Source organism: Aquarana catesbeiana, linkage group LG10 (assembly GCF_042186555.1).
Source record: "Aquarana catesbeiana isolate 2022-GZ linkage group LG10, ASM4218655v1, whole genome shotgun sequence".
NCBI lineage: Eukaryota > Metazoa > Chordata > Amphibia > Anura > Ranidae > Aquarana > Aquarana catesbeiana.
The window spans coordinates 105,992,387-106,013,126 of NC_133333.1; the positions used below are offsets into that span (position 1 = coordinate 105,992,387).

Below are 20,740 nucleotides of genomic sequence, written 5' to 3' on the forward strand. Positions count from 1 at the left end.
GAGTCGCTTATCCTTGTTTCCACATCCTGTACACGAGGAGGTGATATACAATTATAACATACTAAAGGATATTATGATAATTGATGGAGCATAACATTCTGCTGGAGGAGAAAGCTGAAGGTGAGGATATTTGCTCATTTTTTTGCTGAAGAGTATTTTGTGATTTATGTATCTTTAGACTATATATTACAAGACCTTGGCATTGTCTTTAAAGATCCCAGAAACTCCTGTCACTTAAATCATTTTATTTAATATGCAGATCTTGTGTGAGAGTGTCAGGTTGGCAAGTAGACTGACAAGCAAAACAGGGCTGGCATTTGTATGAAAATTGATATTGTTACCCAGAATTGAATACAGAAAGAGAAAACCTAATACACAAATGATTTCATCAACTTTAACCAAAATGTAGGTTTTGCTGACAAAAATAATATATATGTACCCACAGGTCTATGACTAATAATCTATAACTAATTTATCCCAGCCCTTATTCTGACCTTAACAGCTAACCTCGTCCTCATTCAAATTTATAAACTTAAATTTAGACAGTTAACCTATCCCTGAAACTTTTTAGTATTAGATAGATTAGTAGGAGGTTAGAACCACCTCCAAGTTTTTCAAATTGGAAAAATTCTGTGAGCCACAATGATCTTAAGCCTTGCTTGTGCTACCTCCAGCTGCATGCGCTAATCACGCTTCATATAACGTGCATAGGATAAATTTACAAGTTATGCGCTGCGCTTGGGTGACCCCAAAAACAAAATTAATAATAACCAACTCTGTGCTTACTAATGCGATAATATTAAATACAAATAATATGAATGTTGAATAAATAAGCAAGGTGTGAAAAAACAAGTGCTTGTTACACCAAAAATTAGTGCTTAATAGTGTTTGTTACACCATATATAGTGTCTTAATCAACATAAAAAGTGCTTAGTGCTCAATATAAATTATCCTGCTTGTTTAAATGAAAAAATTAATAAATAATAAATAATGAAAAAAAGTTCTCTTTGGCACTCTAAATAGTGCGTGCAAAAAATGTCCAGCAGTGATAATAAAACAATGCGTGCAGGTGGTGTTCAGCTGTGACAACAATCCAACATCATGCCGAAGATATCCTGAGTGCTGCAAAACATGCACTGGTGCTCCTTCGTGACCCCCTTAAGCTAATGTGCTCACCTCAGAGCGTGTGACTCAGCTTCTACCCTGAGTCCAAATACGCTTTGGAGCCACCCCTGGGCTCAGTCTCAGTGTCTGCTGCACTCCTCCAGCTGGAAACAATGTGGCTCCATACATATAAATAAAAAGGAAACTATATAGTGTAATATAGCCAAAATACTTTTATTAAAAGAAAACACTCCCCACACTGGGGTACTCACATGGCACTGGTGCGTCAGTGCACCATACTATAACGGCTTTCTATGCAAAATCCCTGGATGTTTGGTGCGGTATGCTGTGCTGGGAAAGCGCTGGTGTAAAGTCCGTGTCAATCTCTCTGTCCTGGCCCCTCCCCTACGCGTCTTCGACACAGGGATCATGTGTCATTATCCCCCTGATGATGACACGTGATCCCTGTGTCGAAGACATGTAGGGGAGGGGCCAGGACGGAGAGATTGACACGGACTTTACACCAGCACTGTCCCAGCACAGCATACCGCACCAAACATCCAGTGATTTTGCATAGAAAGCCTTTATAGTATGGTGCACTGACGCACCAGTGCCATGTGAGTACCCCACTGTGGGGAGTGTTTTCTTTTAATAAAAGTATTTTGGCTATATTACACTATATAGTTTCCTTCTAATTTATATGTATGGAGCCACATTGTTTCCAGCTGGAGGAGTGCAGCAGACACTGAGACTGAGCCCAGGGGTGGCTCCTAAGGAGCCACCCCTGGGAGGGAGGGGCCAGGAGTGCCACGGGGGACCTGAGAGGAGGAGGATCAGGGCTGCTCTGTGCAAAACCACTGCACAGGGCAGGTGAGTATGACATGTTTGTTATTTAAAAAAAAAAAGCAAACCTTTAATATCACTTTAAATTAACTGGACTTTATCATTTTTTATTGTACTGAATGTGTTATTTTCTCCACCAGTGTATGCTCCTTGAATCGTCGATTGAAAATGCAAACCTGATAGGGAGTCCAAGGGCCAGAAGGAGTGCACAGCAGGCTGACAATGCTGCTACTAACTAAGAGGCAGCATCTTAGTGTTATCAGCCTGAAACAGGAAGTGTTGTTACTTACATGCTCTCCAGGTAAGAAACTGTGCAACAGATTAAAAAAAAAATGATTTACTGAAAGCTGAATATAAAATACATGCATAGTTATCAAGGTGCAGCGCTAAAAATTGATGTTGAATAAGGTATATGTCAATGACTATGAAATGGATTCTATTAAGATTTATATTCATTGACATATACTTTATTTCACATCAATTTTTACTGATGTAACTTGAATAATATACATTTTCTCTAGATGTTTTAGGGAGACATGTATGAGCAGCTGCTGGGGTGCTTTATATATATAGAGTGCAAGTGGAATACAAAAAGTTTTATCCAGATATAAAATACACAAATGAATGTCGCTCAGTAATTATTAGACCATCGTTAAATTAGCTTTTTTAATGCAAGCAAGTACCTGATTTTTTTCTGAAATCCGCCTCTTGCAGACCTTGTATATCAGAGCTGGACCTCGAAAAGAAGAAGCAGTACAAGAGCTGACATGAAGCATGCTCGTAGGAAGATAAAGCAGAGTGACAATGATATGCACTTATCACTGTACTGCGCCACAGGCTGAGGAAGTGGGTTAAATGATACTGGCCAGTAGAATGAGGACATCTAGTAGCAGAAGAAAACCACTGTGGTGGGATTATCTGGACTCATGATAAATATTGCTACAAAAGCCATTATATATTTTTATGGGGTAATCATTTTTTATCTTGATATTTTACCTGCACTTTAACCACTGCAATAGGGCATTTTCACCCCCTTCCTGCCCAGGCCAATTTCCAGCTTTCAGTGCTGTAACATTTTGAATGACAATTGTGCAGTCATGCAACACTGTACCCAAATGAAATTTTGATAACTTTTTCCCCACAAATAGAGCTTTCTTTTGGTTGTATTTGATCACCTCTGCGGTTTTTATTTTTTGCGCAATAAACAAAAAAAGAGTGACAATTTTGAAAAAACACAATTTTTTACTTTTTGCTATATTAAATATTCCAATTTAAAAAAAATGCAAAACAAATTTCTTCCTCAGTTTAGGCTGATATTCTTCTACATATTTTTGGTAAAAAAATTTGCAATAAACGTATATTGATTGGTTTGCACAAAAGTTATAGCGTCTACAAAATAGGGGATAGATTTATGGCATTTTGATTTGTTTTATTTTTTACTAGTAATGGTGGTGATCTGCGATTTTTGTCAGGACTGTGATATTGCAGCTGACATATTGTACACTTTTGACACTTTTTTGGGACCATTGACAATTATACAGAGATCAGTGCTATAAATATGCACTGATTACTGTATAAATGTCACTGGCAGGGAAGGGGTTAACACTAGGGGGCGATCGAGGGGTTAAATGTGTTACCTAGGGAGTGATTCTAACTGTGGGGGAGGTGACCAAACGGTGTCCCTGTATACAAGGAACACACGATCAGTCTCCTCTCCCCTGACAGGACGTGGATCTGTATGTTTACACACACAGATCCACGTCCCTGCTCTGTGACAAGCAATCACTGGGGCCGGCGGACATCGTGGCCGCTAGGCACGCGCATCGCCTCCCTAGTGAGGCGGTGGGTGCACGCCCCCCTAAATGGCCAGAAAGCCGAGGACTTAATATGACGGCCGCCCAGGATGGCAGAGCCACCTGGGCGGCCGTCATATTACTATGCGCAGGATGGGAAGTGGTTAAGTGCCCTTTGACACTGATGCTTTTTGCTCCAGTTTTACCCTACTAAAAAAATGCAAGAAAACGTTTCCCTTTAAATCTTATGGGACTCTTCACACCACTGTGCTGTGGGTGTGGTGTGTTTTGAAAAGTTCTGCTTGCAGCATCATTTTTAAAAACCACGCCAAAGACGCCAGTCCACTTTGAAATGAATAGAAATGAATAGAAAACGCATAAAAAATGTATACGTGTTAAATTTTACATGTCCATGTTTCACAGGTGCATGCTGCATAATAGGCACCCAGGAAACACATCAAAAACACAGCAAACACACATATGCGATTTTGATGCATTTTTTTCAGTGGAGCAGTGTGAAAGTAGCATAAGAAAATTGTATACATTAAGGCATGATGACAAAAATAGATGTTTTCTTTACATACACTTTATGTAGTTTGCAATTAACATTGCAGTAAGTTTGTAGCATTATAAATTTGAAAATTAGTACACTTCCCCATTCATTTTAGAAAAGCAAATGCCTAAAAAAATGGGCTCCTGCTGCTGTCAAACACAGCCAGTTTGTCAATGAACAAACACAGCTCAACTCGGGATCGAACCAGCACAAGTGCCTCCATAGTAAATGGCTTAGAAAAACAAAATAGGTTTACAATCACTTTAATGTGTTAATACATGCAAAATAATAAATGACCTGTGTTCATTAAATTGTATTTAAAACAAAAAAGTATTTTCTAGTTTTGGATGGACTGATAAAGATTCCAATTTATTTTATATCTGGGGTGTGATGTCAACTAAGATTCGAGATGTTCTTTCTTTCTTTCTTGTTCAGTCCTAAGGGACTGCCCAGTGGTCTGTGGTGCACCACAGGGTGTCCACTGGAAGCAAAAAGAAGGCAGGAGAGCCCGTATAGTGTAGTTAATTGGTTTAAGCAGGGTTATTGACTCTATTTTGACAGCAAGAAAAAAAAAGGAAAAATTACTTACTTCTGTTTAGGCTATGGTTACCCTACAGGGAGGGAACATACAATCTTCCAAGTACGTAGCTGGAGAAAAACTTTCTCCAGGCAGGATGAGGGTAGTCTGGTTGGCAGAGGTGCCTGTTGTCATATAGCTAAGAATAGAAAAGAACTGTCTGATTTAGTGAATATCACATTTCTTTTTTTCACCAAAAAGTGCATTTCATGGCTTTAAATTGCCACTATCTAGATACCCAGCCAAAACAGATGACGTTACTGCATTGTACTGCAACATAAGTGTTATCACTTTGAACTGAAGAAGTGGCAATTTAAAGCCACCAAACACTGTCTTTCTTGTGTGAAATAAATAAATTCAGTGCTTATTTAACCAGATGACTCTGACCTATTCTGAGTCATATGACAAAGTGTGCCTCTGCTGACCGGACCACTGACAGACTTTTTTGCAGTCACCGGTTGAACTCACTCATTTTTCTGTTTTACCATACAGGAAGTTAGGAGAAAATGAAACAAAGATATATAAAAGTTTCACAGAAAGTCTAGCCTTCCACTACTCTACTAAAAAAATGCATTTTTATTACTGTCTGTGTTGCTGTTGGAGTGTTCCCCTCACCTTCTGTCTGATAAAACATTGTCAGCAAGACAGAATGCAAGGAGAAGTCTTTCTAACAGAACCCAGAATAGCAGTATAAACCTGACAGGGATTTTATTCCTTCCCCACTCCAAAACTAAGAACACATTATTGGCTAGACATACACTTTAGGTGTACTTATCATTCTTCCATATTTAAAAAATACAGATTAGAAAGACCAGAGTGCATATTAAGATATCATCTCCTGCAATAACTTTATTCAATTTCATACGTGGTTCATATGTTAAGGAAACTTTATGGAACCTTATTTAAAATAAACCTAAACCTACTGTTGGCATGTAGAAATGCTGAAAAAGGTAATGTAAGTTATATATAGCTTTCTGGGTAATAGGAAAACACAAACTGCTAAGACCTGTACACAAAGACCTACTCATACGGTAGCCCAGGATCACAGCCTACACTGACAATGCAAATCATGGAGACATACAAGCAAAAAAGTATTTGCATGAAAACAAATTAGTAAAAAGTCATTTTGGACACAGCAGACTAAGAATATGTCCCTTCTTTTCACCTTTGTACTAAGTGATATGAACACAGAATATCTGCAGTTTATTTAGTTCTTAGTTGTGGAGAAGATTCATGCTAAAGGCTCACTGAGAACCATTAGTGACGGGATCCGTATCTGACCACAAACAACATGGAAACAGGTTAGTAGTATACCATATAGGTTGTGTATCAATTGGTTAAGGATGGGTTTCCTGTAGATATAGTCCAGGACTGTAAACGGGCTAGAATAGTGGTGCTTCGCATAGTAACCAGACTGGTTACTGCGTTTACAAAACATTTTAGATGTTATCTGAATGATTTCTGTGGGAAAAATTCTTATTTTTGCCTCTCCCAAATTTTATAAATAACTGCTGTAAGAGCAGAAAATATATGCAGTGATGTGAGCCTAAAACATAGATCTGCATATATAATCTTTTTGTTTCATATACAGAAGCAGTTCTTTTGTTACAACAAAGACTTGACATCTGCCCATCTTTCAAATAATTGCAGAGCATCACACAGACATAATAGACTGTCTAGAAAATACTTTAGGAAACATTAGTTTAAACACATTTTATTATTATTATTACTATTTGGTATTAGTAGTTGTATTTTTACCTTTAAGAAACTGAGCACAAAAAAATCATTTAAAATGTTGTTTTTTAAATTAACACAATTTAGTGTCTTTAGGCAAACTCCAAACTCCAACTTCCTGCATGCTGTAATACTTCTTTGTTTAGCTCTAAGGACTTTCTTTTACAGATTCACTTTAATCATGTTATACCTCGTGATTATACCTTATTTAATGGCCAGTCAATGGTTAAAAAGTTAAACAGTATATCAATCAAGCCATTTTTTTTTAATTTTGGGTAGAGTAGGCAGCCTGTGTCAGATTTTTACATTGAGCTGGGCATCCATTTGAGAGCTTTTACCCCCACCTCCTGTCACTGATGGGGGTTCTAGCCTGCCCCTACTCTGCTGAAAAAGAGTAGTGTTATATACCGTATCTGTGTTGCTGTTTGATAAATATTATCACCAACGCAGAAAATAAGGTGAAATCTCAATAATAGAGCCTATCCCACTCTATCTAAAAAGGAAAAAAAAAGTCTGGCTGGTCAAATGAAAAAGAAAACTAAAATATTAAGGTATTTTCCTAAAGGAGTCATTTAAATATTGCCAACCTGTGCGAGGTGAAGGTGAATATGTTTGGTCATTTAAAAAAAAAAAGTTTTAAAAATACTTTTTATGTGAATAGCCACATTTTAAAACATGTTTACATCATGTATATTTTATGTCACACATTGATGAGGTTTGTAGCCTATAATCAGACACATTTGTATCCCCGGGCTTCACAAAAACTTATCTGCTGGAATTTAAAGGGCTGGGTCTCTATACTGATTGACAGTAAAGCCTCACAGCTATTCTTCGGGCTGTTACAGTACCTGGAATTCTTCATTTAAATATTACTGTGGGAACATAGATATTACAATTTGCTTTAAAAACAGTAAAGAACTTATAATTTGTATTGTTGCATGTCATAATATGTATGTGAAAAATTACCCAAAAACACTGCGCTTACTCAGTACAGTAGCAGCTCACACAACAAACAAGGAAATTTGTAAATAGTGCAGGTATATATAGTGTAGCGCTGATTTAAATTACAAAAATTATTGAATTGCAAAAAACACATGTATCAAACAATTGTTCATAACACCATGAGTTCCAAATGGTACGGAGAAAGATTACAGTAAGTTTCTATAGCATAAGGAATCTGCAGACCAATGAAAAAGTCCCAAACAGATGGTAGTGTTTATACACCACGTGGATAGCAGATTGGTAGAAGTGATACAGAATAATTGGATCCCCCATATGGAAGCAATGCAGGCTTACCGGAACAGTTGGACTCACAGAAACGTATGTCTCCTGAGTCAGTAATGCTTGTATTGCCGCCGGGCAATGAAGTTGGGTCTCCCAATGAAACGATGTGGAATCCAGATGCTGTACTTGGATATTCAGCAGAATTCCTCCATGTATAACCCGATCTCGTGGTGGCCCATAGAAGGTAAAAAAAGGGGCCACATAGTATAATAACGTTTTTTTTAAAAATAAAATTTATTTGAGATGAAACACTTACATTCTCCGTATTAAAAAGCGCTTATAGTAAAATGGTGGCAGGCAGTGGAGTCTCCCAATGCGTTTCGTCTACTCAGACTTCATCTGGGGTACCCTACCACTGCTGCCATACTCTCTTATATAGGTACCAAGATCCCCCTTAATGAGAATCTGGCATGTACCAATTGTTTACATGCACTTCCGGGTATCGCCAAAATGGCGGCCCCGCGTGCGTTCCAGGCCTCTTCCTGATATCCACTATGCATTCCAGCATTCCCTTATGGATGTTATGTATAAAAAATAAATAAATAAATATAACCGTCTGCCGCTGGATTTTAAACTATTGTGAATAAAGAGTGTCAAAATAGATGTGTGTAGTTGGAAAGCATAAAGAAATAATAAGGACTAAAGAGGAATCCTCCGCATGTCTCAAAGGAAATGTGTAGAGTAGGATGGTCGCTCTTTGTGACGCAAATGGAGTCATCTTCCGCCCCAGTGGAACGCAAGCTAAGTGGCCGTCCGCCGCATGCGTGCCACGCCTCAGTGCGGCAATAGACATGGTGTGATATCGTCACTAGAGGTCCGGCCTAACAACACGCCCACCGTTAAGGAAGTGACGCGCTGTTGTCCAGCAAGTACTGTGTGCTATGTAAATAAAACAGCTATATATGTAAGAAACAACCTAATGCTTGTTCAATGCATGTTTTGAAAACAAAAACAATGTAAAATCCCTCATTTTAGGACTGGTTGTGATGTGATTGTAGAAACCAAAAATTTATAAAGGTGATTAATAGAAATACAGCAAATATGCTATGTGTGATAATAAAAAGTGATTTGTCCGCATGTTAATTGCAGATACATATGTTGCACTAAAGCAATAATTCTAGGTGTATATACTTATAAATTTTCACCCACGCACTTAGTGTAGCTTTCCGTTTGAAGCCTAGGAGATTTTTGGCAGAAATTATATCTACATTAGCCTTTTAGTTACAGTTTTCGAGTCACGGTTTATTCTTTCTTTCTTTTTTCTTTTTTCTTCTTAGCCCACAATAATATTGCACTTACAACGGAAAGCTACACTAAGTGCGTGGGTGAAAATTTATAAGTATATACACCTAGAATTATTGCTTTAGTGCAACATATGTATCTGCAATTAACACGCGGACAAATCACTTTTTATTATCACACATAGCATATTTGCTGTATTTCTATTAATCACCTTTTTTAAATTTTTGGTTTCTACAATCACATCACAACCAGTCCTAAAATGAGGGGTTTTACATTGTTTTTGTTTTCAAAACATGCATTGAGCAAGCATTAGGTCGTTTCTTACATATATAGCTGTTTTATTTACATAGCACACAGTACTTGCTAGACAACAGCGCGTCACTTCCTTAACGGTGGGCGTGTTGTTAGGCCGGACCGCTAGTGACGATATCACACCATGTCTATTGCCGCACTGAGGCGTGGCACGCATGCGGCGGACGGCCGCTTAGCTTGCGTTCCACTCGGGCGGAAGATGACGCCATTTGCGTCACAAAGAGCGACCATCCTACTCTACACATTTCCTTTGAGACATGCGGAGGATTCCTTATTATTTCTTTATGCTTTCCAACTACACATCTATTTTGACACTCTTTATTCACAATAGTTTAAAATCCAGCGGCAGACGGTTATATTTATTTATTTATTTTTTATACATAACATCCATAAGGGAATGCTGGAACACATAGTGGATATCAGGAAGAGGCCTGGAACGCACGCGGGGCTGCCATTTTGGAGATACCCGGAAGTGCAAGTAAACAATTGGTACATGCCGGATTCTCATTAAGGGGGGTCTTGGTACCTATATAAGAGAGTGTGGCAGCAGTGGTAGGGTACCCCAGATGAAGTCTGAGTAGACGAAATGCATCGGGAGACTCCACTGCCTGCCACCATTTTACTATAAGCGCTTTTTAATACGGAGAATGTAAGTGTTTCATCTCAAATAAATTTTATTTTTAAAAAAAACGTTATTATACTATGTGGCCCCTTTTTTTACCTTCTATGGGCCACCACGAGATCGGGTTATACATGGAGGAATTCTGCTGAATATCCAAGTACAGCATCTGGATTCCACATCGTTTCATTGGGAGACCCAACTTCATTGCACGGCGGCAATACAAGCATTACTGACTCAGGAGACATACGTTTCTGTGAGTCCAACTGTTCCGGTAAGCCTGCATTGCTTCCATATGGGGGATCCAATTATTCTGTATCACTTCTACCAATCTGCTATCCACGTGGTGTATAAACACTACCATCTGTTTGGGACTTTTTCATTGGTCTGCAGATTCCTTATGCTATAGATACTTACTGTAATCTTTTTCAGTACCATTTGGAACTCATGGTGTTATGAACAATTGTTTGATACATGTGTTTTTTGCAATTCAATAATTTTTGTAATTTAAATCAGCGCTACACTATATATACCTGCCATAATATGTATGTATTTTCTAACATTGATAAGCACTTTTTCTAGGCTGGCTATGTATATAATTATAATTAATATGTATATAATTAATAATTATATACAGGGAATTGTCATCCTGTTGTGAAATAGCATTGAAATAATAAAGATGAGTTTAATGTAACATTCTAATATAAAATCTTCTGATATAAATCAAGGGATGAGTGAAACTGAGAGTGTTTTTTACTTATTTATTTTTAAATATAATTGTGAAACAGAATTAAGTGACAATACATAATTAACTATGAAATACACAAACAAAAGCTAAATATAATACAAACAACATCAAATTAAATAACCAAAACTACCCTAAGTACAGACCCCCCCCCCAAAAAAAACAAAAAAACTTTAAATGCATTTTTAAAAAATAAATACATTCTGCCCAAGAAGCACAATGAGCAAAATTGCAAAATATGTTAACAAGTTGCTATAGTTGGGTAAAAATATTTTAACACCAGTGCTAAAAGAAATAACAATTTGTAACCCAACACCATCAGAAAACTACCTAAAGAAGTTTAGTGTCATAGCATTAATGAAAGATATCCATTGCACAAAACAAAAACAGTACACCTAAACAAAATTCCTTTTGTAATTATTAGAGGTTTAGTTCACCATGTAAGAGTTTCAGGACAAACTGGGTTTATTTGTTGCCTTCAGGCCATTTACTTGTTTATCCTTAAACAGTAAACAAAAGACACAAAATGGTTCAATACCCCTTTATTTTAAAAAGGAATATAACCCCAAACATTCACTAATTTACTGTAAGATTTAACAAAAATCTCAAGGCTTCCTCTGCTAAATTTATTACATTTTGGGTCTCCTTGGTTATTAAAAAACATTCTCGAACATGTTTGTGGTTAACAATGTTATCAACAATGTTTTGTGACCATGTTTTTACTGGATGAAGAATGAACAAATCTCATAAGGAAATTTATACTGTTGAATAGTAGCATTCTTGAAGATCCATGCTCTGATTTGGTTTCTTCAAAAGGAAATTGATCATAGGAAACATTATTACAGGACCTGACATTTTTAACATTATTAAAGTCCTGTGACTTTCCAAATATTTTTTTTTCAACAACTATTATGATTGACTCCTGGGTAAACACTGCACACCAAACAGCTCCAGGTGATGGAAAGTGGCCTCGGTTCTGGCTCCTCCCGATAGGCCACACCCCCTAGCCCTGTTTGGTGTGCAGTGTTTACCCAGGATTTATCATACTGCATTGGATTAGCACATATGCCTGCACCCTATTTAATGTGGGTTATTACAGCCATATCAATGACGCATGGAGCGGCGTTCCACTAAGCATACATAAGGTTACTATGATCGACTAGTACAACTCTATCTTAAAGGCAAAGAGTAAATAAAGGATTTTCCCTCCCTTTTTTTTCATTCGAGGAAGGGCTGGCACAGGTCAAAAAAACAAAAGTCTGTTTTACCTATTTTTTCAGTAAACTGAGAAAGGACTGCATTGAATTATTTTTTTAACCAGTGTGTCTCTTTTTTTAGTTAATTCTGTTTATATTGAGAAGATTAGGTAACAGATCCCCAGTCACCAAAAATTGACTAGCAACCCTTGAATACCCCATACTATCTACATGGTTTGTGTTTTGAAAGGGTTTCTATCTATCTATCTATCTATCTATCTATCTATCTATCTATCTATCTATCTATCTATCTATCTATCTATCTATCTATCTATCTATCTATCTATCTATCTATCTATCTATCTATCTATCTATCTATCTATCTATCTATCTATCTATCTATCTATCTATCTATCTGTATATAGGTATATCTTGATAGATATATAGGTATATAGGTATATATCTATCGATATATACCTATAGGTATATAGGTATATAGGTAGATATCTATAGGAATATAGGTATATATCTATAGGTATATAGGTATATGTCTATAGCTATATATAGGTATATATCTATAGATATATATAGGTATATAGGTACAGTATATATTTATAGCTATATATATAGGTATATATCTATAGATATATATAGGTATATAGGTATATATCTATAGATATATATAGGTATATAGGAAATGGGCGCTCATCCATTGAGATTTCAATGGGTATTAAAGGACATTAAGTCTGCCCACCACCAACTCCTGATAAAGTTACGTGCTCGTGAGGTAACACATAGGGCGAGGGCAGAGGCAGATGTGGACCACAAGTGATGCATGCGGTACCCATTTATGATTTTAATTGCAGTTTTACAAGTTTTTTTTTCTAGTAAGTGTTACTCTTTTTAATAAAGTGATTAATTGCAACTTACTACATTATGGGATGCTTTCTTTGAGTTTTCCTAAACATGAGTGAGGCGCAGCTGGCCGCATGATAGGTGGAGTTTTAAAGGAGCATGACACCATTTACCACTGGAATCTGGCAGACTAACTGGGAGAGCCCCTAGTGGGCAGGATATGTCAGATGACCTTGAAGTTTGTGTTACCCTGGTGGATTGATAAATGATTGCGTTATTGCATCTATTTGGAGATGAGAGTTCTGTGAGCACAGAGGTGGCACAAGTTATTTATCGCTAGAGGCACAACAGGAATTGGCTTGGTGTTGAGTGTTACCTAAACATGGAAGAAGGCAATTATTTATCCCACTGTTCACTCAGGAAGCTAAAGAGAGACTTTTTCACTATTTGTATTTACACATATGATTGCGATTTCAGCACTACTGTAAAGGAGATATATAATATGTATGTATATGTTTAGAGTTTTATACTGTTTGTGATAATGTGAACAATATCTTAGTAATATTGTACTTTGTTTTTCATACAGTGTATTCACACATTTGTATTATAAATTTGAGTGGAGCTGGGTCAGCGCAGCATCACACTTTCATTTGAAAATATACAGTATATATACATATTTTGTATATATAGTATTTTTTTCATCAATGTGTACAAAGTTGTTTATTGTACTGTACATTTCTAAAATCTAGTAGGTAATGATACTTATCGGAAAGATTAATACATGTGAAGTTACACTCAAATGGAGATCATTTCATTTTTTATATATTGTTTATATGTCTAAATATACAAAATATTATAATGTGAGTTCTCTTCCGAAAATAATTAAATACTGAAGTATTATGAATAAATAATATTATAGGTTTAAATGTGTTACCATCAGCTTTTTAAAAAAGCTGACATGGATAATCTGGCAAAATGTTAAATTGCTTACATTACGTATTTTAAGGCTAAATGTTTTGTGAAGCAAACAATATCTGTTATGGATACTCTCATAGTTTTCTTCAGATTGAGCAATTGTATATATTTAGAGCTCACATGACTGATAAATCTTCATTAGTAATATGTATGACAGCTTCTATAGCTGCAACACATTTTATTTCCATTGGCATGTTATTGCTGTAGCTTGTAACTACTGTCACATAAGACTTTTATGTCATAGACTTACTATTTACTATGATTTAACTATATTTATACCAAACCAGTACATTGTTTATAAAACTGCATATGTATTCCTCAAAATAAAGTAATTTCTCAGGTCATTAATTGTAAATAGCATACAATTGGGTGTTGCACAGTCTATAAACGGTTGTGTAGAAAGGGGTGACTTTACAGAGTGGGAGGAGTTCCATGTCAGCATTGACTGTGCGGTGACGCTAAAACCTGTAACTTTATGAACCTAAATATTCTGACCTCATCAATATATATAATTCACTGATTAGTTTTAAGCCTACAAATATAGTGCTAGTGTATCAAAAAGAATAAAAAGTAACATTTACTTATCTGGGTAATAAAGTGGGTTACAAAAATAGCAGTCTTGGGTTCAGTCCTAGGCAGGACCATGTGGCTTGCAGCCATAAAAAGTTCTTCCCTACTCCAAAAGGAAAAAAGTTTTGGCTATACATATACTTTAGGCCTCGAGATGAATACAGAGAGAACAGATTTTTTTTCTTATGCAAGTATATTTGTAGGGTGTCCATCTACCTTAGTGATCTGAAATTTCCTACTTGTGATTAGGGATGAGTTTAACCCAAACCCATGTTATACACTTTTGTCATTTTCTTTTCTCTAGGGCATGTAGCTTGATATGTTTTGGGTTTGGAGGTTTCCAGGCATGTTGCCTCCTTTTCTGGTCATCCAGGCTGCATGCCTGGATAAGATTCTGGTGTTTAGATTTTGAAAGGGACCACATACAAAAATAAAACTGCATGGGATCCCCCTCAAGATCCATACCAGGCCTTTATCCTAGATATTTGTCTGGTATGGAATTTAAGGGGGTCACCACACAAAAAAAGCTAAGAAAATGGAGTGGGGTCCCTCCAAACTTGAAAACAGACACTTATTCAGGCATGCAGCCAGACTGGCCAAGAAAGGGAGTTGAGGCAAGTGTGCACTCCCTCCCCTTTGAACCATACTAGGCCACATGCACTTCGCTCAGTTCTGCAAGTGTTCTAATTTACTATCGCTTTTTTCTAGCTGGTCTAAAACCACTTTTGACATAAAGGGACACTTTTTAGTTGCTATGGACAATATCCAGTTTCCAGGCAGAAAGAACACTATTTATAATATAAAACTGCATGCAGGGCACTGGACAAACCACTAGGGACATAAGGGATGTGAAATGATTTCATACAGTAAAGTAATCTGTAAGATTACAGTGTACTGTATGTCTTATGAATTTTCTATTTTTTGAATTTGCCGCAGGGCTCCGCCCCGTGCATCGCGACGCTCACAGGGAACGGAGCCCGCCACACAGAGTCATCAGGCAGAGGACACAGCCAGCAGACACAGCAGGGGGACATCACAGGATCCTGGGGACGAGGTAAGTACACTGCACCAGGATCCTGCAATGCAATCCCGAGTGTGGCTCGGGGTTACCGCAAAAGGTACTTAAATTTAACCCCGAGCCACACTCGGGAAAACCACCAGGGAGGTTAAAGCAATTGTTTATTCCTAATGTTGCTCCTTAATTGTTTCCTCCTATAGACAAATGACGTCCGGGCAGAAGCTCTCTTGTTCTGGGTGAACACCATATGATGTATTCCCCAGAACATTCCTTGCGCAGGCCCCACAGGCCATGCTGCAGTGTGATTTGTCACCTGTTGTATCCACCGAACACAGCCAATGGCAGATCAGTGTATCTGCCCGCTACCAGTACCATGTGATCGCTGTGACCAATCTTAGCAGATCACAGGACAATTATACACAATGAATGGCTTTCATTCATGCCATTTATTGTGCACATTTGTGTTGCTTGCTGTGATAGGTCACATAGATCACGTGGCACAGACAGGGCCAACCACAGCCCATCTGTACCATGTGATTAGCTGTGGCCAATCACAGCTAATCACACAATCAGTAAATACTGAATGAATGCATTTCATCAGAAAAAATGGTTGCTTATAACAGTGAAATTCACTGTGATAAGCAATCATAGTGTGTAAAAAAGAAAATCCTGATCATCTCCCCATAGTAGTACAGAGTTACTATAGTAACACTGTATTGCTTGCTCTGGTCAAAATATGCGAAAAAAAGAAAAGAAAAATGACTAAAAACAAAACAAATATTTAAAAAATGTAAAAAAGTATTACATTTTTCTTGTTTTTACATACTATAACCAGTCAGTGTCCCTGATTACTGCTACACCAGTTATATTATGTTATACTATAGTACTTTGCTTCAGTTTGTGAATGAACAGGAAGCCGCTCAGCACAGACAACTTCCCATTCATTCACTGTCCTATGCAACTGAGGATGCAGAGAAAGGCATGTGTGTCTGAGCTTTGGGGTGCACACCCTAATGCAATAGACTGTGCACACCTATGCTGGCCACAGGGCAGGTCCACCAGGTATAACAGAAGGTTCTCATTTGTCTGCATCCATGAAAGCATAAGGGAGAGTAGCCAGGTACGTAACGAGCGACTTAAACTGGGATCATATACCATCTCATCATAACCTTATAATTCATTTCAACAGCTAGCACATTTCGGGAGCTAGACTTCACCATCTCCCAAATTTGATTCCATTCTTCCTCAATAGGTGACCGACCAGGAAACCAAACTTTGATTGGTTTTCTTATCACTACTTGCAATGCAGGATAACTATTTTGAGACACACCATCTTTGGGCTTCTTTCTGTCTCTCACACATAAAAAGCCAGATATAGCAAAGTTTCATGAGAAGGAAAATCACAAATTTACACATCAAAGGATTCAGGAAGTGCACTCATGCTAAGCAGATAAGGAGCCTCATTGGGGCTGGTTGCAAAGGCAAACTCCGACTTAAAACACTTTAAGGATAGAAGAGGCAACAGAACTGAAAGTGAGTGGTAAACCCCGGCCATAGCCCTGGGAACAGTAAGGATCAGACAGTGTCGGGAAGGCATGCAGTAAACATACAATAGGCAGAGGGAAAGATAGAGAGGAAAGAGGGGGAAGAGAAGGGTAGTAGCTCTCTGATCTGCGGCAGCAACACTTCCAAGGGCACAAACAGGGCAGTTATGGCTCCAATAGGGAGGCGTCAAACTCCGGGTGTAAGTACTTATCGATCCAGAGTTAACAAATTTTACTTTCAGTCTTTTTTTTTCAAAATATGAGGTATAAAGCAACAAACAGTCATGTAAAAAAAAAACATAAAAGAAAAAGCATAACAATGGAAAACCAGACAAAATCAAGATACCACAATGACTGAGGCCTACCAGAAGCAGGACTCAAAATTAATCCGGCTCTGTAAGTGCTTCTAAAAGGTTGCTAAGCTATTTTAAATGAAATACAAAACAAATTAAAGGTATTTCCATGAGTTGCAGGGCAATGTCCAAATAGAGAAAAATGAGAAAGGCAGAGCAAGACCATAAGAAGGAAGAAAATAATAGAAAGCAAAAGAAGAAAGAAAGAAGAACAGGAGAGATGGGGGAAACATAGCTGGCCCATGGACTCCAGACCTTCTCATACCATTTGGCAGTATCATTAACTCTGCTAACTATGCTAGGTGTTTATAGAGCACAATCAAAGATACCTTGCATTGAAAGATAGAGATAGGTATTGTAGGTTTCTTCTAAGAGCTAGCTATGGTCAGTTTAGCTGCTAATAGCATAAAAAAGATCAGCTTTTACGTAGAGCAAGAAAGTTTCTCTACTGGTTCATTCAGTAAGGTAATGTGTGGTAATTGAGGTACCAATGTCCCCAAAACTTTTCTTATCAGGGCAAAAACCTTATTTCAGAAACCCTGTAATTCAAAACATTCCCACCAGACGTTATACATGGTACCATTAGACTGACAGACTCAAAAACAGAATGGCGAGGAGGTCGGGTAAAGCCTTGAAAAATGAGAAGGGACCATATACCATCTGATCATGATCTTCCCATTTGCTTCCACCAAGGAGATATTCAATATATCTTTATAAACTAAGTGGAAACAGGTATGCCAATGGTCAATGGTCTATGGTCTGAGTCTTTCTCAGAAAACAAATCCAAGTCCCACTCTTGCATATAAGACAGTTTATTAGTGGTGTCAAGCGACAGCCTGTAGATGCTGGCGCTTCCCCCTCTCTGACCCGCATCCTGCATGCACCATCTCTCATAGGGGGTTACTTTGGGATCCCTGGTTACCGCAGGTCCCATGTAATACAAATAATCTGAAATATGGCAGAATTGGAAGGCAGGCATTTTTACTTAGGAGTGATAACCTTGTAAAGTAAAGGGGTCCTCAGGTGCGAAAAAGTGACCAATCCTATAGAGAATTTTATTCTGCCTCCGTTGGAATGCCTCAAGATTCTGACCCTGGGAATAGGTGGAGTTGTTAAAAAGGTAAACCAAAGTGTGAAAGGGTGAGATAAGGTTAGGGTTATTCTGCACCCTGTCCCAAACAGCCAGGGAGTTGGACAAAGTAGGGGCATAAATGGACAACCGTCATTTCACAGGGACCAAGTTAACTGCTTTCTTTTCCATAGCTATCCATTCAGGTTTTTCATTGCAGGAGTAGACCACTGAAAATTGAGCCATTGGGCTAGATGTTGAAGTCCAAGGCCTCCTTTCATTTTATGAGCAAAAAGGACCTGTTACGATACTATGTAGACCCCCCCCCATAGATAAAAGATGATCTTGGATTAAAACTTAGATAAATCCGACCAAACAATCAAAATGGGTGAAGAGCAAAAACAATACAGTAACTTTGGCACTAACGTCATCTTAATGGAATGGATTTTGCCTAGCCAGGATAAATCATGGATTGCCCACCCTTGGAGATCCTCCTCTAATTGTTTATAAAAAGACAAGTAATTCACTCTTCACAAGGAAGCTAACATAGGTGTAAGGCAAATGCCCAAGTATGGGACAAAGTCAGTCCTCCAAGCAAACAGAAACACTGCCTGCTGATGGGACACTAGGAACAAAGGCGGTATGGTAAATACCGCAAAATGGTATAATGAATTGACAGTTTCAGGATCACATGCAATATTTAGGTAAAATGTGTCTGGACACCTACATACCACATGCAAGTTGCTTTTGTGTATGGAGACCAGTATCACAAATTACACACATCTATAAATACCCTTCTTCCACCAATAAAAAATATGTTTTTTTTATTGGTGAAAGAAGGGTATTTATATAAGTGTTTGGTATTTTCTTTCAATATTTGACATACTGTATATTTTAAAGATATTTTGTATTTACTTAAAGAATAACTAAAGGAAAAACTTTTCTTTTTTAGTTTTGGATATGGTGAAGAAAACTGACAGGGGTTCTAACCCTCCGTTACTCTATCCAATCATGTGCAAGCAAAAATGCTGTTTTATTTCATTGAATGTGATACTTGCTTATATATACAGGCATACCCAACTTTTAAGTACACAATGGGGTTTATTTACTAAAGCTGGAAAGTGCAAAATCAGGCTCACTTCTGCGTAAAAACCAATGAGCTTCCAGGTTTAATTACCAAAGCTTAATTTAACAAGCTGGGGTTAGAAGCTCATTGGTTAATATGCAGAAGTGAGCCTGATTTTGCACTCTTCAGCTTTAATAAATAAACATCATTGTGTACTTAAAAGAGGGATATGCCTGTACTTTGTAAAGTGAAGCTTTACCAGTATGTACTAAGCTCTGGAGCAACTTGCAAATTACACAGTAGAATCTAAAAGTAGAACTATAGGCAAAACTTTTTTTTTTCATATTACTTTCCCGGGGACATCCCAACATTTGGGATATTCTTTTCATTTCACTTTCAATTATAATGGTAAACAGGACAAATAGAGAGGGAGAATCTCCCTAATGGGGGCACAGACAAAAATAAAAACCTGACTGATTTTCTAATCCATGTCCACTCTATCCAAAACAAGTTTTTCCTTTAGATATACTCTTAGTAAATCAACCCCAATGACTTCCATATATCCATATTTAGGTTTCTATACATTACTGTTGAGAGATCTGAATCTGATAACACCCCTTGCCCCGTACAGTGGGAGGCCTCAAAATGTGTGCTAAGAGAAGTTCTTATATCCCATGGCACCCGATTGAAATAAGAAAAGACCTCTGCAGTGTCTTCTCTTTTTAAAGAGATTCAAATTTTAGAATCTTGCCATAAACAGCTCTTAGATGCACCCACTTTTCAGATATTGCAATTTAAGAGAACATAATTACTATTGCTTTCGGATCAAGCCTTCTCAAAATATAAAGACTGTGTCCAAAGGGCCATATATCAATTTGGGAACAAATGTAGCAGAGCATTGGCTAGGCCAATTTTGTCTCAACAAACTGGTTTATACATAAAATATGCTGCCAGAAGCAGGGAATGGTTCATGCCCCAGAACAGATAGCATCAGTCTTCCATAATTAATATACGGCTCTAAATAATATTCATGAGCCAGGGTCACTACTCTCAAGTTCTTTAAGTTTGCCCCAGCTCTTGGACTATTTCAAATATATGGCCCTACCTTGTCTTTGGATTCAGAAGGCAAAGAGTTTATCAACTCCTTTTTCACCTGAAGAATAAACATAAGTAAATAAAGACCTTCCTTCTAGTAAAAGTCCTGGACCAGACGGTTTTACAAGGGTTTTACAAGTGCCTTCTGTAAACAATTTTGGGACTCTTTGACTCCCATTTTGTGTAAAATGTT

The 20,740-nt window shown here is 37.6% G+C and overlaps 1 protein-coding gene across 1 annotated transcript in view; it reads left to right on the forward strand.

The window, feature by feature from the left end:
- Window positions 1–6,019: 6,019 nt before the first annotated feature.
- POU2AF2 (POU class 2 homeobox associating factor 2) overlaps window positions 6,020–20,740 on the forward strand; it is a 253,514-nt gene continuing 238,793 nt past the window's right edge. Inside the window, exon 1 of the mRNA XM_073602411.1 lies at window positions 6,020–6,171. Within this exon, the coding sequence (XP_073458512.1) occupies window positions 6,162–6,171 (10 nt within the window). The 5' untranslated portion in view covers window positions 6,020–6,161. The remainder of the gene's footprint in view (window positions 6,172–20,740) is intronic.